Source organism: Emydura macquarii, unplaced genomic scaffold (genome assembly GCF_026122565.2).
Source record: "Emydura macquarii macquarii isolate MOO-44397 ecotype Brisbane River unplaced genomic scaffold, CSIRO-AGI_Emac_v2 contig_1644, whole genome shotgun sequence".
Classification (NCBI taxonomy): domain Eukaryota; kingdom Metazoa; phylum Chordata; order Testudines; family Chelidae; genus Emydura; species Emydura macquarii.
This window is the reverse complement of record NW_027131781.1, coordinates 21766488-21792248: the sequence shown is the minus strand read 5'-3', so window position 1 is coordinate 21792248 and position 25761 is coordinate 21766488. Positions and strand designations below refer to the sequence as shown.

The window sequence follows — 25761 nt, the reverse complement described above, 5'->3', positions numbered from 1 at the left end:
GCCAACCTAAGTTAATTAACGGGCCCAGTAGTCGGGAGTTGTCTTCCTTGAAAGGAAAAACCCCTGACTAAACAATCCCGTTAGAAAAAGGTCAAAAAGGCACCTTAAAAGACGCATGCGTAATGAGGTGTTAGAATATTATCGCACACCCTGCATAGAAAATTGGTTCATTAGCATGAACATGGAATGACGTTTGTATGAAAAAGACAATGTATGTAGTAGGCGGTCGCGAAAGGTGTAAACCTTTTAGTACCCAGCCAATGGGGAACGAAGGGAGGGATTCTTTCGGCCGGGATAGGAAATATATACTGCTGAATAATAAAGGAGGCGCGCGCTCCTTACAGAATAGATTTTTTTGTTCTGGAGTTGTGCCCAGCTTTGCAAACCTGTTAAAGAAATAAAACTAGTTTGTCTTTACTCTTTACCCGCTTGTATCCGATGTTCTTTATTAGACCTTTTTAGTCCTAAGTGGTCAAATTGAAAAGGTATTTCTTACAGAAGCTTGCTTAAAGTCATTACTGACTGGGGAGGTAAGAACGGTCGGAGTGGGCATACCGTATATAAGGCTGAGAAGGTGGATGAAATCTCTTTCATTGGACCAACTGCTGTTGGTGAGAGAGCCAAGCTTACACAGAGCTCTACTGCAGCTCTGTAACACTGCATACAGAAGGCTGGTCATGCATTTCCAGCTCCAAAGCTGAGATGTCCAAACACAGCTCTAAGTGCTCATGACCCATCTATGAAATACTAATTCCAGAAGTTGGGGGAAGTTAAGCTCAGGCTCCAATAACTGTATTTCCTGTGGAATCTATAAGATGATTCACACACCTCTATGCATATTATATATACACACATTATTGTAAAATAAACGCAATAATTTGAATCAAGGAACCATCTGTGTAATCATTAAAGGAATGACTATGCAAGAGCCACAAAACAAATGTGGAATAGATCCATTACCTAGGTAATCTTTATACAGAAACCTTTACAAGAATCTTTTATAATTCCTTTGTGAAGCCTGCAGTCTGTTAAACATTTCATTATAAATAAATTAATCAAAGGCAATTTCAGCAGCCATTTTGCTATACAATTAAATTAAAATTGACAGAATTAATGTGCAGCATAGATTGTCTCAAAGCAGGATGTGTAGCAACAGGAATATTACAGTAAAATTACTACAATGTTGTGTGTAAATTTGCCTAATATAACAAATGGAAAAAGTAGCCACAATTTTCTGCAGGTAGTAAAGGAAGTTCGACAGGTTGCAATGAAGGAGATAAAAAATAAACTTATACCTTGCAACAAGAAAAACGCATTGCAAGTGACTTATCAACTATAGAGCTAGATAAGTTCTCTGGGACGTTTAATACATTTATCATTGTCTGCCAGACTTTCACTTCACTATTTTGACTTGCGTCTGAGAAATTACATCAGCAACTGTTCATTAAAAAAAGCAAAGAATTAAGCATTGCATTTGTGTGCACGCATCTAGGCGCGACAGTAGCTTTAGAGCATTTGACACTGGTTTGAAGTTCTAGCAGCTGGGGTTCAGGTGTGTAGCAGGGAATTATGACAGGGATGCAAAATGTAGAGTCTCCAATGGAGCAAATTTAGGTTAAAAAAATCAAAGAGAAAGATTCTGTGATGTGTTTTAGAGGCTCTGGCCCCAGCATGCTCTCCTGCCTACACCCTGTATTCTACGCCAGGGATTGCCAAGGCCTGGGGGCCCTTGTGCCAAGGGAAGTGTAAAAAGAGTTTCTCTCCCCCCCTCTCTCTCTGTCAGTGTGGGGCTTATACACCCCATGACAGAATCTCCCTGACCAGATTTAGATGTTTTAGACCCCACTTTACACTGCTCCAGCCTTTTTACCCAGCATACAGGGGATAATTACCACAAAGATCAACCTCATTTTCTATATTCATAATTTTTAAACCACTTTTCCCCTCCACACCAAGAAAAGCTGAATGAGACAGAAGACAAAGAAAACCCTTTAAACTTATTAGACACCTACAAATTATTTTACAATAGTTAATGCAGCTGGCATGTTATGACCTCTAATCGTAACGGTGTTTCACTTTTGCCCCATGCCATCCCCATCTATCTGCTGTGCTCATCTGTTGTCTCATCTTACTTCTCATCTCATCTTACACTGCATGTTCTTGTTACACATGTATACAGTGCCTAGGCACTCAGACACCATGTTGGTGGGCGCCAGCGCTAATGGTATACAAATAATCCATAATAAAGAAAGTGAACAAATAGAAAGGTAATATCAATAAATCAGTGTTCAAAGTTATCTTTCTGAAAGGACCCTTCTTTTTCAGCAAGAACAGATCTAAATAGAGCTAGCTGGGAAAAAAAAACAAAAAGGAAAACCCCATTTCTGTGTGAGCATTTGCCGATACATTAAAAATCAAAACATTCCATGGCATTGTGTTGATTTCAACGAAATTCAGACAGAAACCTGCCTGGTTTCTGATGGAACTTTGCCTATCAGGCAGAGTTCTGTTAGAAAATAGCCCTGTTACCTGCCAGTTCATCTGCCTAGTTGGCTGACAGGGAGCCAACAGCCTGGAAGTCACAGCTCCCAGCACCTTGGCTACCTGAGCAGCCTGGCTCTGGAGGGCAGCCTGCTAGGTAGATTGCACCAGCACTAGGGTTCCCAGGGCTGGAAGGATGACGGAAATTCTATTTTGTAGAGAATTTCAAAATCTTTGGAGATCATTCTGAATTGGAATCAAACCAACTTTTGAACTCTCAAAATCCTCCACTACTGTTGTCTGCCCAACTTTAGTTCCAAACCATCTGCATAGATATCGGTTACATATGTTTAGACTGCCTCCCATCTTCAAACAATATTTAGGGAAACATTTTGGTCCAAATGTAGAAATCAAGCAATTAGATTCTCTTTTTCTTATGATGCCATCTTTCTCTTTATTTTCTTTTTCAAAAAGTGTTCCCTTTAGAAAATGGCCCATGCTGGGTATGAACCGTCAACTCATAGCAAAGAAAATGTCCCCAAAATCAAAAGTCTCCTGGTAATTTATCAGAGCTTGTTTCATCTAGATGTCTAGCCCTGTAATTTTAAATGGAGACTTGCAGAGCTCTTTATAGTTTCTCTCTGAAGGAGTTTCACCCCTCCCTACCTCATTTTTTCTTTCATTCTCTGGAGAGAGTTGTGGCAAGATCAAGGAAACGCACTGCAGTAGAAAAATCTTTTATTGCAACATATGATTCAGCAAAAGGACTCAAATTCCAGTCCCTTCTGCACTAACACTAGAACTGTAAGTACCACACTGAGCTTACCCAGCATGTTCTTTTTTGTTATGTTCATGCTATGTCGGGGGCGGGCGGGGGGGGGAATAATTATCTCCTTTACTATCCTTAAAATGAGAAAACTTCTCAAAAGTATTAGATAAAACAGGAAATCCAACAATAAATAGCAACTTAAGTGGTTCAATAAGCTATACTAAACATGTACCATATATATTCTAATGGTATTTTAGTGCCCTGTTTATATGAAGTAAATTCTAATAATCTGACAAAGTGGAATTCAAAACACAACACTAGTGATAAAAATGCTGCAGGAGGCTGATGCTTGTATTTTTTTTAAACTGATTTGTTTGATCCATGCAGTGTATTTTAAGCCCATGTATATTTATGTGACATTCTTACTAATAAAGAGTTTAAACAGAACTTTTTGCTTCTCTCCTGATTTGATTTGTTCACGTACATCTCTCACACACTGTTGAAGCAGACAACCTGTTTGGGTGCTTTAATTGATCTTGAACTATAAAATGAGATTTGTTGCTGTTTGTTACAGTGTGTGGGAGATTTTAAACATATGCTTGCATATTACAGCTCTTAACTGCACAGATTTGCCAGTTTATTTTATACAGACAGATTTTAAGTGTTTGAGTCACTGGGGGTAAAGATTTTCAAAAGTGATTAAATGATTTAGGAGTCAAAGTCCAGTTTTCCAAAATGCCCGAGACCCAGATGTTTAAAGTTTTTAAGCTTTGCTCTAATAAGCAATGTGCAAAGGAGCTTTAATAAGCAAAGGTGCTTTAACTTATTTAAGAGCCTAAATCCTAATGAAAATCATGGGGACTTTGGCTCCTAAGTCACTTTTGAAAATGAGATTCAGGCAGTGAAATGTTGAGTGGGGTAATGCCTAAATATATTTATAAATCTGGGCTTTAGGCATTTGCGAGCTTAAGTCTCACTGAAGATCAGTGTGACTTCAGCTCCTAAGTCACTTCGGAAATTTCACTTTCATAACATAGCAGTGATTCATAAAATTATTGCCTTTATATTCCCTTTAGGGGATATTGGTAAAACTCAAGATTTCTTGTTTCCTTTTACTGGGAAGGGAGGGATGCTTTAACAAAAGAAATGGTAAGTACAAGTTTCAAAAACATTAAACTGTACAGAAAGTGTATATGAGGGAATAATGAAAACTAGAGTCAATACTGTAGCAACAGAAACATATCAGGAGAACTCCCAGAGGTTTAGCTATATATTCAACCATATCTCTGTGCTAAGATCACTCTGTTCTAACCATTATCATGTGCTTTTCACCATCAAGGTTACTCCCCCATAGTATTACAATTGTTGTTTTCAAGTCCATACTCAGTGACTTCTTATCCTGTGAATTTCTGCAATCTTTTCACTGGTGCTTTATTATATTTGATTTCCTTTTCCAGACAAAGACTTGGTCAACTCACAGAAAGCCAAATCATCATCCATTAGAAGGAGCTCTCTCTCTCGATTTGTGGATCCTTCACCTTAGGCTGGCTGTCTCTCGAGCCTGAAGTTCACTGTAGCTTAACAGTCTTTGAAAGTTGCCGAGTCAGAGACTGGAGGGGAGATGGCGAGGGTAGTAGCCCAATCATCTTTTCTACAAGGATTTTATGCAGGCATCCAAAATCTGCACTCCCTAGAGCCCTGTTGGTGGAAATTGCCAGAGAGAGAGAGAGAGAGACTCTCAGATGACTTGGCCTTGCCTTGTCCACAAATAGAGGTGGCTCCAGACCCCACGATAGAGTTGGGATTGTGGGTAGTTAGTTCAGTCATACTCCTGCTCCAGGAAGACTTACTGATTTCAAAAGCTCAGAACCTCAATAAGCACTGGCTTATGCTTGCGCAAACCAGGGAGTGTGTCTGGCTTTTCCAGGCAAAGACAAGCCCAATTAGTCCACGTCGCTTCCCCTTTTAGAGTTCATTTGAACTATAAATGATTGCTGGGATGCGTTTGCTATGTTCATGAACAGAGATGCACCAAGCTGGTTTTGCTGTGCCTTGTTAAGTGAGACCCTCAAGCGCCTGCCAGCCTGGCTTTTGAATGTTCTTGGTTTTCTGGGTTCCTTGTGACTCACCTCCTCTGGTTAGGTCTCCTGTCTGCACTGAGTGCTAGGTCTACACTGCAATTAAACACCCATGGCTGGCCCAAGTCAGCAGACTCGGACTCATGCGCTCAGGCTAGGGGGCTGTTTAATTACAGTGTAGCTATTCAGGCTTGGGCTGGAGGTTGGGCTCTAGGACACCAGGAGGTAGGATGGTCCCAAACCCCAGGTTCTAGCCTGTGCCCAAATATCTACATCACAATTAAACGCCTGTTATCCCAAGTCAGCTGACTCGAGTCAGCCATGGACTTTAATTGCAGTGTAGCCATACCCTGTTGTACTGTAATTAATATGCATTTCCAAGCTCTTGCTTTGAGTGGGAGAGGCAGAAGTCCACCTCCCTTCCTCAAAGCATTTCCTGAGGCTCTTGAGCTTTCCAGTCACCCACTTCCATTTTTAGAAAAGGTAACTTAGATGATTTTTTTTAGCACCAGGCACACATCGATACCAGTGATATTCTGGGTAGGTTCTAGTCTGGGCTCAGGTCAAGACAAGCCAGAGAAAAGGACAGTTTTCTCAGCAGCTCACTCACTGCTGTGGTAACTCCATGCCAAAAGACAAAACTATGAAACTTATTTTCAGAACAAACGACAAGACTCACTTCTTTGCACTTGCTTTCTAATAAATAAGAATAATAATAAACCCTGTCTACAGGTGCCAAGGCAAGAGGATAGTCTTAGACTCGCTACATAGACCAACCATTTATGACCTTGATTCAACTAAAACCTTAAGCACATGATCTGTCCCATTAAAATCAATAAGACTAATATATTCAAAGTTAAGCATGTACCTAAGTGCTTTGCTGACATGGGGACTTCATGATTTGTGGAAGATGCTCACATGTCCCAGCAATGAGTGTGGTGTTAATGCCATACCCATTTTCTACCTGATCCTGGTAATCAAAAGCACAGCTGAATAGGGTAAGTGAGGGGGAAATGCATTAGCTCCAGTGATCTAAATAGCAGAGAACTCTTTGGGGCTGATATCCTGTTATGATATGGCCCTTTTTGCATTCCATCAGAATTACCAGGTACTGAGAAATTCTCTCTACACTTTGCTGTCCCTGGTGGAAGAGCTGTGTCTGGGGGTAAAGGAGCATTACCAGACACCTCTGAATTCTGGTTATCACTGTTTGCTGAAATTGCCTTTGGCTAACTCAGAATTAGGATGCCACAAAAGATGACAGAGCTGGTAAAGGTGGCGTAAGTGTTACACTTGAAATAAAATTTCAAATGCCATAAACTAGCCACAGAGGATTCAGTACAGAGCCATGTAAATCTGTGACCAGATTCTGGTCTCAGACACCAGAGTAAATACAGGATATATGCACTGCGGTCAGTGGAAGGAGCTCCTGGACTGTCCTTTGAATTTCTTGATAGATGCAACAGCTATTTAATTCTTCTTACCTGGCTGCAAACAGTTGATAAACTTTCAAGACAGAGAACGTATTTTCTCACTTCAATACATTATTTCTGTGGTTTGCATTCACATTTGCTAAATACATTACAAGTGAGTTTATCCCATAGTATTTTACAGAGTCCACATTTCTGTAATAGAGAACTTCCTGATCACAGATTTACTCAACCACTTGGAATTGCATGAATCAGTCACTGGTTATTTGGAGGAGAAATGAACCTGTAGACTACAATATGACTAATTGTCTGAAACTGCATTTTTGCTGAATGTTGAAGGATTAGTAATTTACTGTAAATATTAACTCAGTTGTACTCTGAAGATTTCATAACGTTAACCCTTAACATATTAGCATCTTCAAGACTGCCTGAGTAAATGATCAGAAGAACATATAAATGGACACATTCCTTAGTCACAGTTGGAATTGGACTAAAGTTGCACTTTTGAACATTACAAAAAAAGAGAAAGGTTATGGGTTTTGTTTTATAGTCAATTCTACAGGAGATTCTCTCCCCTAAATATCCTGTGCATCACATGTTTTATATTTTCTCTCTTTCCTTAAGCATGCTCTGGAGTTAATTAAAAGCTGCCCTGAACATGAAAGGAAGAAAGCTCCTAACTGGAAGAAAAAGCAGAATATTAAAAGATGACACAAAACAGTTTAAAAAATTAATGTCTATCCCAAATAACTTTGTGTCTGCATTTTTTCCATTGTGTAACTTTTTTTTTTTAAGCAACTCTAACATGATTAAGAGAAATGCAGAAAATCCTCTTTGCAAGTCATAAGGAAATGAATTATGAAGTTAACTACACAAATGAATGTGACCCATGAAAATGGAAAGCAGAATACATTAGGATTCTAACAGTCTTAATTATAAAGCCAATTTCACCACTGACAATTTTGTCAAAACACAGCTCTGGATTCTGCAATAGCTTAGAAATACCTTTTGGAGGAAAATATAATCTTACAAAAAATACCACAAACTCTACTTGTATAAAATAGGCATGAAAAAGGCATTTGCTATTCACATGCTTGTTTTCCTATTCTGAAGCGACAGCATGATACAAGTGACATTTTGTTCTCTTCTTCCGGGCTAAGAGCACTCAGAAAAAAACCCAACAAATAAGGATTCTGGATGAGATTTTACCAGAGCTTGTTCTCAAATGTCTACAGACAATTAAGCAATAAGCAGCCCCAAAAGTGATTTACACCCATAGATTAGCTGTCAAGTATCACGAATCAGTGATCTTTAATGGCTGAAATTAAACAGTCTTCAACACGGGAGAAAGCGGAGGGTCTGACTTCATCAGCCTGCCAAGCATCTTCCCCTACCTCTCCCAAGAAGGATGCTGATCTTCTATCTGACAGCCAACACTGTAATGAGCTCATTTTATTAGAACTCAATTGGTTCACATGAACATAAGAACTGACATTCTGGGTAAGACCAATGGTCCACTTAGCCCAATATTCAGTCGTCTGACAGTAGCTGGTGCCTGATGCTTAAGAGGGAGTGAACAGTACATGACAATGTGTCAAGTGATCCAGCCTGTTGTCCAGTCCCAGCCTCTGGCAATCAAAAATTTATGGACACCCAGAGCATGCGGCTGTATCCTTGATGATCTTGGCTAATAGATATCAATGAACCTATCCTCCACGAACTTATCCAAATCTTTTTTGAACCCAGTTATATTTTTGGCCTTCACAACATCCTCTGGCATCGAGTTCCACAGGTTTACTATGAGTTGTGTGAAGTACTACCTTATGTTTGTTTTAAAACTGGTGCCTATTAATTCCATTGGGTAACCCCTGGCTCGGCTCTTGTGTTACGTGAAGGGGTAAATAACACTTCCTTATTCACTTTCTTCACAGCATTCATGATTTTATAGACATTTATCATATTCCCCCCTTAATTGTCTCTTTTCCAAACTGAATAGTTCTAGGTCTCCTTAGTCTTTCTTCACAGGAGTGTGGAACAGCTTCCCTAATCATTTTATTACTCTTTTCTGTACTTTTTCCAATTCTAATATATCCTTTTTGAAATGGGGTAAACAGAACTGGACGCAGTATTCAAGATGTGGGCATACGATGGATTTATACAGTGGCACCGTGATATTTTCTGTCTTATTATCTATCCCTTTCCTAATGATTCCTAACATTGTTAGCTTTTTTGACTGCTGCTGCACACTGAGCCCACGTTTTCAGAGAGCTATCGACAATGACTCCAAGATCTCTTTCTTGAGTGGTAACAGCTATTTTAGATCCCATCATTTTGTATGGATGGTTGGGATTATTCATAAAGCTTTTTAATGTAAAAGAGCATTTCACAAGAAAGAAAACCTGGAACTAAAAATTACAAAGCTTCTTATAAATATAGCTCATTGCTCCTACAGTACTGTGGGATGAAGTCTGTTCTCACTTACTGCTGGTGAAGTAGCGCCAACAGCAGATAATTTTTTTTCCAGAGCAGCAACAGGACCTAGAATTATCACTAGATAGTCACTAGATGCTGATTGTCTGATGCCTCTTATACGGTAAGCAATGAATCCAACCCAGTGCCTAGCTTTCTGTGCAGGCAGAGGCTATTTCTCTGCTAAACACTGGAAAAGCAATCAGTCGGTGGAAGGCACTTAGCAGCAGATCCTGCCCCATCTTCACAATCAGCACTGGAAATGGTGTGGTTCCTCTGCATAAAGTTTGGGGACAGAGGGGAAAGGAGGACAAGATAAAAGGAAAGCAAACAGTAGACACACAACACTTGCATAGTACAAAACCCAGATCCACAAGAGCTCCTTGTGCAGCAGTGCACAGAGTTTTTGGGGAAAGAGGACTTGCTACTATCCATATCATCGTCATCCCAAAGATGGTAGGTGTGCAGATGCTACCCTCACAGCTTCACTACTCTTCCTTGGCCTCAAGGGCAGATTGACTCAGTCTCTCATGCCTAGACAAGATAATTGAGCTGCGCACTGGCAACTGAATTTACCCTTTAAGAAAACTTTCCAAACAAGGTAAAATCTATAGTGAGGGCCAGACTGATAACCTTACTCACTTGGGCAGTACCATGGACATCAGCAAGGCAGCTTGAGGAGTAAGGTACTCCTTAGCCTGAGCAGCAGATACACAATCAGACCCTCAAAAAGATTACCAACTAAAATTGGGACACAGAAATTTCATATTGCTAAAATTCTCTCTGGCTAAATGGTGGTTTGGAGCAATACAACTCAAATCTATTCTTGGAGACTGGAGATCAATGGTGGTTGGGTTGCCAGTGAAAGTGGTGACAAACCATATCATATGCTAAACAATCTCTCATTTAAGCATGAGAACCCCATAAAGATTCAACCACCTATGATCATCTACGGTACAGAAAGGGCTGCCAACTCCTGTAGTCGAGTGATTACATAAGACTCTCAGCTTTCATGAAGGAAGAAAAAGGAGTTTCTAGCCCACACGATTGAGTCTTTCTCCACACTACAACATGACCTGAGTGTTCTGTAAAGATTCAACAGCCAAAAACCCTAAATCTATTATTCTTTTTAAAACAAGTCTTATGATTTTAAACCAGACTCAATTTTTTTTAGCACAAATGTATAACTCAGTGCAATCCTGAAGGAACCATTTCTACAGATAAGCAAGTAGTTCACTTTCATCTCTCTGCATATCACACTCAGAGGTGCTGTTGAATGTGCCAAGAGGTGCTAATAGTGATAGGTGAGGAACCTGATGTGGACAACCATGCTCTAGGAACTCAACTGATACCATCACCTTTCTCCAGCTGGACCACCTTTTTTCCATCAGACAACATCATCGTCATCATCATCAGATAGTACTACTAAGTAACTTGGCAGATATGAACTGCTGACCCAGAAATTATGAGCTGTGTGTCCTGGGAGCAATCATCTGAAGCAACCAAGTCACATTTCTGAGAATGCAACTTATAAATGGGCAATGAAAAACACTTTAACACTGTTAATAAATGATATCGTTTGTGCAAATGTTTCTAAAAATTCTCTTAATTGCCATAACCAACAGCAAAATGCATTTTCAATTGATGGTATTTTCAATACAGCTTTATTAAGTATTTGTTGGATAGAACATCTTTTGCAACAATTTTAAACATTAAAATGAAATACATCATACTATTTGCAATATCTTTATTAGTTCTGCCACTGCTTTCTGATGAGAGTTTGTTTCTGAATCAATATGTAGCTGAAATCTCCTAGCTACAACTGACATTTATTGTCAAAAAAGAATCTTCAGAACACCCCTCCCCCCCCAAAAATTAACCAACACACTAAATCATTAGAGTATCCTTAAAAAAAAAAAAAGGCTTTTCAACAAACAAAACTTCTTCAGAGCCAGAACTTCAGCTAGTGTAATGGAGCTATGCTCATTTACACCAGCTGAGGATCTGAAGCTCATTTTCCCCACAAAGGAAAACTAAGTTACAGCAGCACATTATATAACTAGTAATTATAAGACGTGCTTACCTTCTGAATAGCTCTGGTCCATCTTGCTTTTGCCAGACTACTTATGTAAACTTGATCTTTATTGCTAGGAAAAAAGGGGCGGGGAAGGGGAGAGAGAGAGAAAGCAATTGACAATGAACATATATAAAGTATCAGACTGTGATCAAAGACTATTAACTATATAATGGGATTTAGGCATGTGATAAGGCAGACATAGGAATAATAATCACGAGGCTTCTGTGATCAAAAACAAGAAGAATGGGCATGCTTTGTATATTGAATATACTGTACTCTACAATAAAACTAAATTTTCCACTGTAGGACTGCTTACTGTACTTTCTGAAGTATTAATTTTGTACAAAAAAATTCTCTAGCAATCACTGTAACAGGTGTAATGCCTTGAGAATGAAGAAGCTGAGCCAGAAATGCAGGCAGAATTATCAAACTGCTCTGGTGTGAGGAATGTAATTGTTTTTGCTGCATCCTTATGAGCAGAGACACAACTCATATGACCTCCCCATGTCATAGCCAGGCAATGCACAATGAAATGTAAGTAGAAAGCCTGGTCACAAGATGTGCACAACACTCACAAACTTACAAGACAACTCTTTTTTCGATGTAAAATGGCATTTTGTTTTCTCTTTAGTTACTTATTTTATTTTTCCTTTCCCCACCCAAGAAGCTTCTTTCATTATCAACATTTTAAATTAATTTCTGTTAAAAGGTAATTGGAGTTGTTTACAGCATAAGGTTTTACTTTGCATTTCCTTCCCCACATACTTACCTTCTCTGCACTCTCTGTTCCTTGGTCATTCTTTCTCCATTGCCTCAAATCCCCAAGGAAAACAACTCATTTCCTTCATCTCTCTCACTTCCACTCTGATCTTTCACCAAACCTCTCTTCTCAATCCCAAACTCTCCTTCTGCCTGGAGAAACTCTGCTCCCCTCCCCACTCCCCCAAATTTCCCATCATACATTTAATTTTGCCCCACTATTTATGCAGTGCCTTCTTCAATCTTTTCTTTCCCTCCCAGTTTCCCCTCTTCCACAGTCCTCCAGCACCCTAAAGAATGTGTCCGAAGCAGGCTAGAAAATTGCTGGTGCTCTGAAGTTAGCTTGCCTAATGATCTGAGCGGGGGAGAGGTCATAGCAGAAGTTCTCTTTTCCACAGCCACAGAGTATTGCCTTAACACTGTTACTCCAATGCATGCAAGACCACAAAAATGTAGGCAGACATTCCTCTGGGTCATAAGATAGTGGTCATGATTTGAGGCTCAGAGGTCTGACAACTGAGAAAGGCTGGCAAAAGAATTGGGATAGAAAGGGGCTGCTTCCCTATTCTCTGCCAATGACAGGCAAACAAAACCACATTAAAGTATAATTCTACCTTAACAAATCTAGTGAACAGAACAGTGAGTCAAAAGGCATGCATCCTATTTCTGGTTCTGCCATTGACCTGCAGCCTGGCTTAGAGCACATATCAGTAAGCAGATCTGCTCCCTGGGTACATGCAAAGTTATACTGAGTTATGAAAGCAAGTTTTATCTCATGTACTGCAGAACCAACATAGCTAAAAGGGAACAAACTCTACTCTACTCCTTCTTACAAATCACCAACATTATTGTTAACTAATTATCAATCAGTTACCCCTATGCAATCCCACAGAAGGCAACAGAGTGACCCAGGGGTCATGGGAAGCCTGCTTTGTGCACCGGTTACTGAGTGGCTAATTTGGCATGCAGAACCTTTCATTACATCACGACAAAGGACTACAGCTTGACCCAATCTCAGAAAAATCAGGATTTCATTGGGACAATCCACAGGAATATGAGTTGCACTGTCAGGCCTCTTAGGTGATAGTGTATAGATAAGCTTACAAGCTTGGGTGAAGTTTAAACACTTCCTAATGGGAGTCATTGCCTAACCCCTTGACTTTCAAGGTATCTAACTCCTTTAGACTAGTAAAATTCCTTGTCTTTGTCAACTGCCTTAGTCAACTACAAAGTATCATCTGAGCTTCTGCAGTATTACTCCGTTTCTATAATAAGCATAAGAAATACAGCCAATACCACAATAACATTATATAGCTAACTTTACAATTCTGCTCTAGACAAGAGTGATTGTCAGTCTGTTTTGTGCATACTTTTTTATTTTAAGTATCAATACAAGTTATTCCTTAGGCTTTGTTTTAAAATCAATCACTTCAAGACTATAAGACCACAATGAAGCATCTAAAATATTAAGTTAGTAGTTTGTCCTTTAAAGACAAGTCTTATTGTTGCTGTTGTTAAGGTCTTAGTCTCCAATCCTGCCAAGACTTGCAGTGCTCCACTTTAAGACTAAGTTCAACATGCTTAAAGTTAAATCCATGCACAAGTATTCAACGCAGAGCAGATTTCTACGGCCAAGTTGCAAATCACTGAAAAATAGGAAGTATGAAAATGCTTGCAAGAGTCTTATGTGTAGCCTACAGTCTAGAACTGCTCCAATCCAATCCAATGTCCAACTACCAAAGTTAAATACTTAAACAAATTGTTTTGTAAAATGTTGAACACAACATTATGGCACAATTTATGTGCTAGGAGAAAAACGTAATTTCAGAGAAAAGGATCCTGTTATGTCAAGCTGGAAACACACAACACTTATTCAAAGTATGATCTTCTGTGACAATCTAATGGTAACAGTAATAGGAAATATGAGTAACACAACACTTACTGTAAAAAGTAATCAAATGGGAACCCTGTTCTCAGAAGTGCTATGTACTCAGCAGCACCTGTTGAAGTGACTGGGAGCTACCAGGTGTTCAATATCTGAAAACTGAACCAGGGAGGCTTTATTCTCCCCTGCCTGGCATTTTGTGTAGTCCTTCACACCTATGCAAAGTGGGTATAAAATGCTACCAAAGCCAAACTGATTCAGCAATGACAGGGGAAGAGGTGGGCAAAGTATTAATCCACTGGCAAACCGCAGTTCTGAGACAGCTCCAATACACCCAAATAGAAGAAAAAGTTGCAAAGTAATACACTTCAGAAAAAAAAATAAACTACTCTTTCACCTATAGTGTTCTAAATTAACAATATCAACCCAAGAAAGTGACTTGGCTAACGCTGCAGTTCAATTAAAACCTCTGCTCAATGTACAGCTGTGGTCAAAAGAGGGTAGAGCATTAGATGTTAGAATGCATAAGGAATGGGATGAAAAAAACCCACCAAAACTATTATAAATGCCTTTTTATGAATCAATGGTGTGGTCTCACCAGGAATGCAGGATGTTGCAGAACTGGCAGGTGTTCATAGACCAGCAAGGAGAAAAAGCAAAGGCCTAAGAAAACTTTCACATGAAGAGAGATTGAAAAGATTGGAGTTGTTATCTTAGGGCATGTCTACACTAATACTTACTGTGCAACTTTTAGTGTGCAGCAGCAGGGTCCACATGGACAGTTAGGGAACGTGGGCATGCTGGAGTACTGTAGAGTTACACCCCAGCGTGCCGGACCGTATTTGTGTAAACATGTCTGTAAAATGGAGATAAATAAGATGATCGAAGTATGTAACAATGAATGGTCTAGAGAAGGTAGATCTGTTCTCCCTATCTCATAACACAACAATAAGTGGACATTCAATTAAATTAAAAAATAGGAAATTCAAAACTGATAAAAGGAAATTCTTTTGCTCATAGTGTATAAATTGCCACAGGAACTTGTTGAGGTCAAGAACTTAACAAGATATAAGAAGGGATTGGGTATTTTCATGGATAACCAAGAATATCCAGATTTATCATAATGAATGACAATAAACATTATGGAAGAGATATTAAACCTTGTGCTTCAGGACTTAAACTAATTGCTAATTGTTACAGATTAGGATGAGACGCATGTGGAGAGCAGACTATTCCACATCTGCCTCTTATACCATCTTCTGAAGCATCTCAGTTGGCCACTGACCAAACTGTTAGGGTTAGGATACTAGAGTAGGAGGTCTGTTAGTCTGATCCAGAATGGCAATTCCTATGTTCCTATGACACTCACAGAGGGTTCCGTTAAAAGCACAGCATTTATCACCCCCAAGTACTCTATGTACAGTAAAGATTTCTGCCTTTGCTTAATATTATTATAGCTACGTGCTTTACAGACCATTAGGAAGATGTGCAGAATCCCTGACCCTATATTGAAGGGGTGACACACAGTAAAGTTGGTTAATGACTTTGTTTCCTGGCCCCCATCACCTGACGTAGAACAGGGTTACAAGTGCTGTATCCCTGCCACATGGCAGAGGTTAGTATAAAGAGTTTATAATCTACAAAAGCAAGTAGTGGGAGGGATGGAAAGCAATATGAGGTCCTGAGGTTGAACATCAGAGTGATTTTTATTTGGCTTATTAATTATGATTAAGTCACAATATCTCTAGATGTTTGCAGAAAGGCAGTCTGGTTTGTAAGCACTTCACAGCGTTTCCAGGTAATACTTAGAATAGCAGAGAATGCTGAGCTACTGCAGCATGGAAAATGTTTGCTTTTAAAATGGTTCCCACTGTATCCTGAAAAACCATGAAGACAATTGAAAACAAAAAGTATATCAAGAAAGAAACATCTGCAGGCAGCCACAAGTGAGAGCATAGACTGCATGGTCTATATCTGTGTCAGCAGAAGTGGCAGAAATCATGTGCAGTCAAATGCCTGTTGATTTTAATGCAGGTTAAAATAGATTTAATTTTTGTATCTCTTTAAAGTCTGGTGGTTGTTATTCTTTGTACAGCACTAAAAGTAAGCACAGCACTTTACAAAATATTGCAAAAGACCAATTCCTGGCCTGAGGAGCTTGCAGTCCAAGTTAGACTGATCTGATACACAAGTCAACAAAGCATAGATGCCATGACCGTGCGTAGATCAGCCTAGAAATGCTCCTTAGCAGAAATGAGGTTTAAGGAGGGACTGGAAGGAGACCACTGGGGGAGAGAGGGCAAGGGCCTGTTACAAGCATAAGGGATGAAATGCAAAAATGTGCAAAAAGGCTGAGAATGTGGGAAGGAGCCTTGATCCAGCTATTTTGCAGTTTATCAAAGACTTCGGACAGCTGCTCTAATGGGGCAACCCAGATTCCCTTTGACAGAGGAAAATCCTTAGGTGGCATACAGATTGCATAGCTACCTATTCTAAGTTGTACGGCAGGACTGTTTTGGCCTCTGGCAGCCCAGCATAGGTGGAGCAGAAAGGTGGTTTAGAACCATCTGTCACTTCATGTTTTCCTCAGTTGTGTCAAGTGTAAAACTCAGCACAGCTGAGGACTCGGCCCAATGGGACCATTTAAGAGGGAGGATATGGTCTGAGGGAGTGAAGGATGAAAAACGAGCAGAGCATAAAAGAGATTTGATCGTTCGGGATGAGCTTTCAAAGGAGCACTCAGAAAACAAGGTTACTTACCAGTAACTGTTGTTCTTCGAGATGTGTTGCTCATATCCATTCCAATATAGGTGAGTGCGCACCCCGTGCACGAGTCTGCGGAAGCTTTTTTGCCCTAGCAACCCTGGTGGGTCGGCTCCAGCGCCTCCTGGAGTGGCGCGCATATAGCGCGGTATATAGGGTGCTGCCGACCACGCGGGCCCTCAGTCCCTTCTTGCTGCTGACTCCGACAGCGGGGACGGAGGGTGGGTGTGGAATGGATATGAGCAACACATCTCGAAGAACAACAGTTACCGGTAAGTAACCTTGTTTTCTCTCTTCTAGAGATTGCTCATATGCATTCCACTATAGGTGATTAAATAGCCATATTTTTGGTGGCGGGTAGGAGTCACTGGCGAGAAGCCCTTCTCAGCACGGCTCTGCCGACAGCTGCGTCCTCTCTCGCCTGCTGTACGATGGTGTAGTGGGAGGTGAAGGTGTGGACCGATGACCAGGTTGCTGCTCTGCAGATGTCCTGTAGGGGCACTCGTTCCAGGAAGGCCGCAGAGGAGGCCTGGGCTCTGGTTGAGTGCGCCGTCACCAGTCCCAGAAGCGGCACCTTCGCCCTCTCATAGCAGGTGCGGATGAAGGCAGTGATCCAGGTGGAGATGCGCTGAGTGGAGACAGGTGAGCCCTTCATCCAGTCCGCAACTGCCATGAACAGTTGCGTTGAATTCCGGAACGGCCTGGTCCGGTCGATGTAATAGGCCAAGGCTCGCCTGACAACCAGCGAGTGCCATCTCTGCTCCTCCTCCGAGCCGTGTGGTTTAGGAAAGAACACGGGGAGGAAGATATCCTGGTTATAATGAAACTGGGACACCACCTTAGGCAGGAAGGCCAGGTGGGGTCTCAGTTGTACTTTATCCTTATAAAAAAACGTGTAGGGGGGCTCTGAGGTCAAGGCTCCCTAAAACCAAGGAAAGCAAGCCTCTGAAAAAAGTTGAATCTCTGCTACATGAAATACACATATGGGGGATACAGCTGTTATGAAGAACAATCTGCACCTTACATGAATGAGTCATTTATCAATCTGCCACAGATCAAAGGGAGAATCACAACTAGTAAATAGTGTAGTTCATGGGAAAGGTTCAGCAAAGTATTTATGCAAGTTTGAGTGCATGAAATCTTTGGGAGAGGTCTGAAATTAAGTTAGCTGTAAGAGGAGAATATGAGTAAACAGCAGCCATCCTACTACTAAGAGATAGCACCATGGCCTAACCAAATCCAATGAAGCAGGTGTTCTTTGCCTGTTTAAACATATGTTTAAATATAGTTTATTCTTACCCATAGCTGTCACCCCTTCTAGCCTGAGCAGTTTGCCCAAGTTTAGGGTCTTGTGGGTTGTTTCTATTAGGAGGAGAAATTGATGATGGAGTAAGGTATTTCTTTGATACACTCCTGTTTAATTACAACAAATATACAAAGTCCTGTTTTCCTGAACATAGTGGGAATCAAACAGGAAGTAGTTTTTGTTCACAGTTCGAGGCCTCCTTACAATCAGTGCTCTGTTGAAAAAGCACATTCTCTCTGTTCCTATTTTCTCTCAAGACCATGTTCCTAGTACTTCCTTTTCTGTCTTCTCATCTTTCCTGTTGCCGATGCTGTTTGTCCTCTAGCTGCCTCTACTCACATAAACCTCCAAACAATATCCAGCAAAACCCTTCTGCACACTAGCTCACTTTCTGATTGGCCTTGCACGTGGTCTGTGTTTTGGGTGGTTGCTCTCATTGTTTCAGCCATCTTACTCCAAAAAGGAGCTTACTTGCTTCATATATTTATCTGGAATGAAGGGTTGCAGTCACACAGACCAGTTTCAAAGAGGTTTCACTCAACCTCCATCATAACACAGCAAATCTTGAGAAAGAGTCCTCCATTTCAAATGAGAGGTTGTATGTTCAGAAATTTTTATGATCAAGTTGGATTTATATCAAACATTTGATGCCAGTAATCATTATACATCTCTGAAGTCCTCATTTTGTGTGAATGTAGGAACTGTATGAGCAATCAGGCTAGTCTATTGTTACCCCATACTTGGAACATGCCAAGGTGGGAATGACACAAAGCATGAGCTAAAAAAATCATGCTAGATTAGCAGATGTGTCTTAGTGTAGATTTGGAACCCATACAGAGCTGAGTTCCATTTAGTAGCATTATAATCAGGGCCCTGTGAGAATTTCAGCATTTTTCCTATTGAAGCTAATGTTCTAAAGTTATGAGCTGAAATATTGTGCAAAATGAGTGTTTTCTTGCATTCACCTAGTTACACTATTGATGACAGAATACAATTCTGTGCGTTACAAACCTTTGAGGTAAGAAGTTCAGTTATGCATTCCTGAAGTCTCATTTCCCCATGTTAGAAATTGTATAGAGACACAGGCCAGGTAAATATTGTTCTGATGCTTTATTCAGATATTTTGTCATATCTGTGAAAAATGTGTGGGGTTCTAGTTATGAAATGCAAATTTGGTTCAATGTTGTTGCTGCCTGTGCAGAGGTTGAAAATGAAAATATAATACAGAGATCTACATACAGATGATGATTCTAAAAATACACACATCTTAATGCTACTGCACAGAATAAGAAATTTCATTCATTCATTGCTACCAGCCTAGGTAGATTAAAAAAAAAAAATTCAGTTAATAAATTCAAACGTTTTGGGTACGATCCTGGACTCCTAGATTGACCAAGCTGGGCTAAGCACCTGTGCAGGTGAAGAAGGACTCTCCTTACATCTCTGTGCAGTGGTTCCAGGCATGCAGAAATAAGCACCTAATACTCCCCCCACCTCCCTCCATTAGGCACAGGTGGATGGAGTGTAGGAGTAGGTACAGATTTGTCTCTGTGCACCTTTCCCCCTTTCCGTAATGCACAGGTCAGCTCAGTTTAGCCAGTTTGACAGGTGTCATTACTTTGCTGATGGCCTATACCAGCAGCAAATACTATCTCTATGGGCCAAAAGGAAATCAAGGAGGCAACTGTGACTCAAAGAGATGTCTCTAAAGCATGCTGCCTCCCCGGGTTATTCTGGGTGATACGGCATATGCATCATTCCTTGTTCTGGGCTGTGTCTAAAATCACCATCTAGTCCATGGACACTCATTTAACTCAGGTCAGTGAGTTACATGAATGACACTTCTGCCTCAGGAAGGGTTGGATGGAATGGTGTTCTGCTCGGATGTAGTCAGATTGACCTAATAACCCCCGAGAATGCATCTAAGAAATACACTTATTCACCTGTTCGCTTGCTTTTTAGAAAGACCCCTGGAAGTGAAGGAGTTAAATTAACTAGCTGTTTAAATTGAACACAAAGGTCTATGGTCCTCTTAAAGCAAAGTCCCATGTTGAGAGGATTGGAATTATCCTAATGGTAGCACAATCCCTCCCTGAATTCCCTGACGTGCACAAGGGCTATGCAGGCTGCTCCATCTTGGAGGATGATCAAGTTTGCTCCCCACCAGTGTGGATGATTGGTAGGCTGGTGCAGAGAGGGGCATCCTCTCTTTCTCTCTTTGGAGTGCTGTGTGTAACCTGGAGCATACAAGGAGAGCAGTCTTTTAGATTCCCTGAGCCCAAGAACTGAAATCATGATTGGTTCTTATTCAGTATCTGCAAGGGAGAAAGGAGGATATTTTTACCCAACCCCCACACTCCTACAAACACATGTAAGGACCTTTTGCAATCTGTTTTATTGAAAGCTGAAGGCTTTGATAATAAGAAGACAGGAAAAATATGGAGCAGGGAGCTTTATGACATTTTTAATTAACAAATTTGTTTTCCTTCTCAATTAAGTTGGCTAAATACATTAAAATTAGTCCAATATTTCAACAGTGATTTGCATTTTCATAGCATTTTTGCAAAATTAAATGTCATTAAGGACTTTGTTGCAAAGCTGTTAATTATATAGCAGTCAAAGCATGGCTGTATGCAGACAAATAGCGTTCTTCAAGAGCTTATCTGTTTCCTATACACAGCCCTGAACATCTGCATCAATTTCTGGAATTAACAGTGAATAGTTAATCTCGTCAGCTTTGAATATAAATGGAAATAAATCATGCAAATAGAGCAGAGTTATCCCAATTCTATTGTTTTTCTCTCAAAGCAGAAACTCACTCTTTTTCTTACTATACAATGTACATTCTTTTATACAATATATAGGTTGTTTTTTCCATCTAGAATTATAATTAATTAATTATAACAAAAATTTGGATAGGATATTAACCTTGTTCTTCAGGGTTTAAGGCAATCTCTAACTATTAGAGAGGAGGAGGAGATCTATGTGGGGAGAGGGAGAGTCAGATTATACCATATTTACCTATTACAGGCTGGTTTTTTTGTTTGTTTGTTTTTGTTTTTTGTTTTTTTAAAAACACCTTCTGAAGAATCTACTACTGGCCACTGTTGGAGACATGATCCTAGACTTGATGGAGCTTAGATCTAATCCAGTCTGGAAATTCCTCTGTTCCTATGTTGATTTCTCAGCCATTTTGTTTCCTTCCTTATTATCAGAAAAATAATCACCATTTGTTTCAATTCATGGTCAGGTTTCCTATTAAACTATAAACTAAGTTTCATCAGCAGAGCATTTCAAGGAGGAAAATATTGTGCTTTATTTTTCAGAAATCAAGACCTTTTTATCAACCGTTAATAAAATAGAATGGAAAAACTTGCATATTTTAATTCTAGGGATGAATGAACTGGTTCAGATGAATAACATGATGACAAGATTCATATAGCTTCTGACAGTGATGGAGGTATGAGCTGATGGTGTAAATGATGGGAGCACCTGTGTAGACCAGCTACCGGAATTTTTACCACTGTTTTGCAGAACAGGTCTGAATAACAGTGGAAAAAACACCTGCAATTGGCCTCCATGACAACTCCTACTGTTACTAGCATTGGTGGAGCTGGACCAGAGGTACAACAGCAGGAGACTTTCCGATAAAGCTCATTGTAGGCAAAGCTTTTACAGTCCATGCCTCTCTGCAGTTTCTTCCCAGATGTGTTGAAATAATTTCCAATTCATTTAGAAAAAAGTAAAGTCTCATGAGAGACCCTGTTCTGTGACAGGTTCTGTCCAATTTATGGACATAATCTTCCATGCCCCGTCCCGCCCAGGGGCCTTTTGAACTGATTGCTGCCCCGCCCGGGGGCCTTTTGAACTAACTACAGCTCGGAGACTGTTCCCCGCCCCGAGCTGAGACTGCCCCTGCCGAGGTAGGGTAGTGAGGAGGTGTGGCCTCCCCTCCAAGACTGACGGGGAGGAACGGCCAACCTTGTTACACGAAAGCACAAATGAGTTACACTTAGAAAGGGATTTAAGGCAAAATCAAGAGGTTCTATAAATATATTAGGAGCAAGAGAAAGATGAAGGAAAGTGTAGGCCCAGTACTTAGGGGAAGGAGAGTTAACAACAGACAACAGGAAGAAGGCTGAAAAAGTTAATTGTTATCAGATGCTTAACACTTAATATTAACAACAGGGAGGAAGGGCACAAGCCATAATAGGTAAAGAACAGGTCAAAGAATATTCATTAAGTTATATTTATTCAACATTGTCATGGCCTGACAAAATTCACACTAGGATACTTGAGGAACTAGCTGATGCAATCTTGGAACCATTAGTGATTGTCTTTGAGAACTCATGGAGGATGGGTGAGGTCCCAGAGGACTGGAAAAGGGCATACATGGCACCTATCTTTAAAAAGGGGACTAAAGAGGACCCAGAGGATTATAGAACGGTCAGCCTAACTTTGAGACATGGAAAGATATGGGGAAAATTATTAAGCAATTAATTTTATGCACCTAGAGGATAATAGGGTGCTGAGTAATAGCCAACATAGATTTATCAAGAACAAATCATGCCAAACCAATCTAATTTCCTTCTTTGACAGGATTACTGGTTGTGTCGATGGGGGGAAAACAGTAGACGTGATTTACCTTGATGACAGTAAAAAGCTTTTGACACAGTCCCTGATGTGAGTCTCAAAGAAATTTGGGAAATGTGGTTTAGATGAAATTACTATAAAGTGGGTGCACAGCTGGTGGAAAATCATACTGAAAGAGTTATCAATGGTTTGCTGTCAAACTGGGACGGTGTATTTAGTGGGGTTTTGCAGGGATCTGTCCTGGGTCTGGCACTATCCACTATTTTCATAATAACTTGGATAATGAAATGGAGAGCATGATTATAAAATTTGCAGGTAACACCAAACTTGGGGAGGTTCCTAGCACTTTGGAGGACAGGATTAGAATTCAAAATGACCTTGACAAATTGGAGATTTGGTCTGAAATCAACAATATAAAATTCAATAAAGACAAAGTGCAATGTACTTCTCTTAGGAAGGAAAAATTAAATGTACAAATACAAAATGGGCATAGGCAATGCTGAAAAGGATCTGGAAGTTATAGTGGATCAGAAAATGAAAGTCGACAATGTGATGCAGTTACAAAAGAGTCTAATATAATTCTAGGGTATTAACAGGAGTGTCATATCTAAGACACAAAAGGTTACTGTTCTGTTCTACTGAACACTGGTGAGGTCTCAGCTGGAGTACGAGTTTTGGGTGCCACACTGTAAGAAAGATGTTGACAAATTAGAGTCCCGAGAAGAGTAGCAAAAATGATAGAAGGTTTTAGAAAACCCGACCTATGAGGAAAGGCTAAAGAAAAACTGAGCATGTTTAGTTTAGAGAAAAGAAGACTGAGAAGGGGCCCTGATAAATCTTCAAATATATGTTAAGGGCTGTTACACAAAGGACAGTAATTAATTGTTCCCCACATCCACCGAATGCAGGCTTAATCTGCAGAAAGGGAGATTTGGTTTAGATATTAGGAAAAACTTTCTGACTATAAGGAGAGTTAATCAGTGGAATCGACTTCCAGGGGAGGTTGTGGAACCCACATCATTGGAGGTGTCAAACAACAGGATAGACAAATACCTGTCAAGGATGGTCCTGCCTTGACAGGAGAGGAGTAGGGGGGTGGATTAGATAATCCCGCTAGGTCCCTTCCTGTCCTACATTTCTCTGGTTCTATATTAAGAAATGCAATTCCAAGCACAATGCTCTAGAGCAATATGTATTGTTAATCCACATTAATATTAGAACTTCTGGACAAGGTTAATGTCAATAAGCAATCACTTCACTGACTGCAGAGAAAAAAAAACCACAGCTCCATAGACTGAATAGTTTACAGGTGACTGCAACCTACTAGGCAATTTGAAGCTATTGGTTTGGATCCTAGTAAAGATGAACCCCAGCCAATCATTATTCACGGGTGGCAAACTAATTTCCATTCACCTTCTGTCTCTGTGTGTGCGTGTCCGTTCATCCAGAGGACACCTTAAAAGAGTAGGTTACATTGCACCAAAGTTCTAGGAACCCCTCTCTCCTCCACCCCAAAGTCCTGACAACAATTTCTTCTCTATTGTTGTACAGCTCACTTGCTTCTGCCCTTCTTCAGTGCCCACTGTTGCTAGTTTATTCTACTCAGACTACTAAATTCACAATAAGTTAAATAATGGCACTTAACGTTATTTTCCTTCCTCTTAACATACAACCAATACTTCATTGAGGTCTATGACCGAACAACATCCACCCTTGTTCACGATTATGTTGTACATCTTCTCCTAAGAAACAAGATGTCTTATCTTGCTGCCTTTAATCGTCCATGTAACCTTCCTTGTATACGTACTGCAGGATTCAGCTCTAGTCAGTGCAATGCTCTTAAAGTCTTTAGAAGGATTTTTTTTCTCCAACAGTCTCTAAAAGAACTGCTCTGATTTCAGGCAAGAGCAGCAGTTCTAAGCTACAGAAGTTCAGAAGGCAAAGCACAATCGAGTAAATCAAGGGGGCAGAGCTGAACTAGCAAAGGGCAGAAGAGCAGAAAGGACCACCAATGAATAGAGCTAGTCTGAGCAGCGATGAGAATCAAGCCTGTGGATTATCTGAAAGAAGTCTGAGTGCTATGTAAGGGGGCTTAATTTTACACGCAATCTAATAAGGCCCTATTATTACAATTCTGACATAATAAAAATATCTACTTTGCTGTAACAGAGATGGAGTGTCATTTATTTCCATACATTTTAAAAACATTGTCTAAGGAAAATAAAGTAAAAACAATATACTTGGTGGTAAAGGGGGAGAGCGTGTTTAGACTTTTTTTTTTTTTTTTTTTTTTTTAAGTGAATGGTATATAAGGCTAAGGCAAGCTTTACCTGAAACAGATTCACTTTACTATCCAGGCGGCTTCATGCAGTTCAAAGCAGCTATTCCAAACTGCTAAAATCAGCTATGTTTAATATTTGAAAGAGGTTCACACCACTAGGGAAGTCATTCATTTTGGTATTTGATGTAAACAGCCACTTTAGCTTGCCTCTGGAACAGGTGTTACATACTGCAGAATGGCATCTGGTTAAAAAATAAAACATCTCTAACTGACGTAGAAAAGGAAATCAAAGCACAAATAGCTGCAGCCATCTCTTATCAACATACCAGTTTTCTCCATTTTAAATATTCTGGCCAGCATACACTTCTTTTTGTATATTCCCTCTCCAGAATTACTTTTGTACAAATGCTAGTTTCTGAAAAATTTCTCAGTATCAACTACCACCAAAATATGCATACTGGATTTTTAAAGTATCTTAATTTCAGCATGATACTCTGACATATACTGCTCTATGAGCCAGATTATCAGATGCTGTAGATCAGCATAGCTCTATTGATTTCTAGTAAACTCGCAGATTTTCACCAGGTGAGTTTCTGGCCCCATGATTACATACAGCTGCCATTAGTAACACTCAGAGTTACATGGCCAAATTCTTACTATTTTCTTTGAAAAATACCATTATTATCCTTTGTTATCCTCTTTTTTCTGTTAGGGAAAGATCTGCTTTATCTGTTATCCTATTTCCACTGCCCCAAAGGCAGGGAAATTCATGCCCACTGTCAAATTTATTTTCCATTTACTGTGGAAACACTGGAGACTAATGGCTTGTGATGGCAATAGGATACATAAAATAATGCCATGTTGCAATTA

The 25761-nt window shown here is 40.1% G+C and overlaps 1 protein-coding gene across 6 annotated transcripts in view; it reads right to left on the bottom strand.

The window, feature by feature from the left end:
- Nucleotides 1–25761, bottom strand: part of LOC137158193 (protein unc-13 homolog A-like) — a 95815-nt gene that overhangs the window by 32726 nt on the left and 37328 nt on the right. For 4 of the 6 annotated variants that reach the window (XM_067555869.1, XM_067555864.1, XM_067555867.1 and 1 more), the window contains one exon: nucleotides 11311–11374. In XM_067555869.1, coding sequence (XP_067411970.1) covers nucleotides 11311–11374 — 64 coding nt within the window. Of the gene's footprint in view, nucleotides 1–9123; nucleotides 9504–11310; nucleotides 11375–24707; nucleotides 25134–25761 lie in introns of those variants that run through there. The other 2 variants (XM_067555865.1, XM_067555866.1) reach the window with 2 other exon arrangements.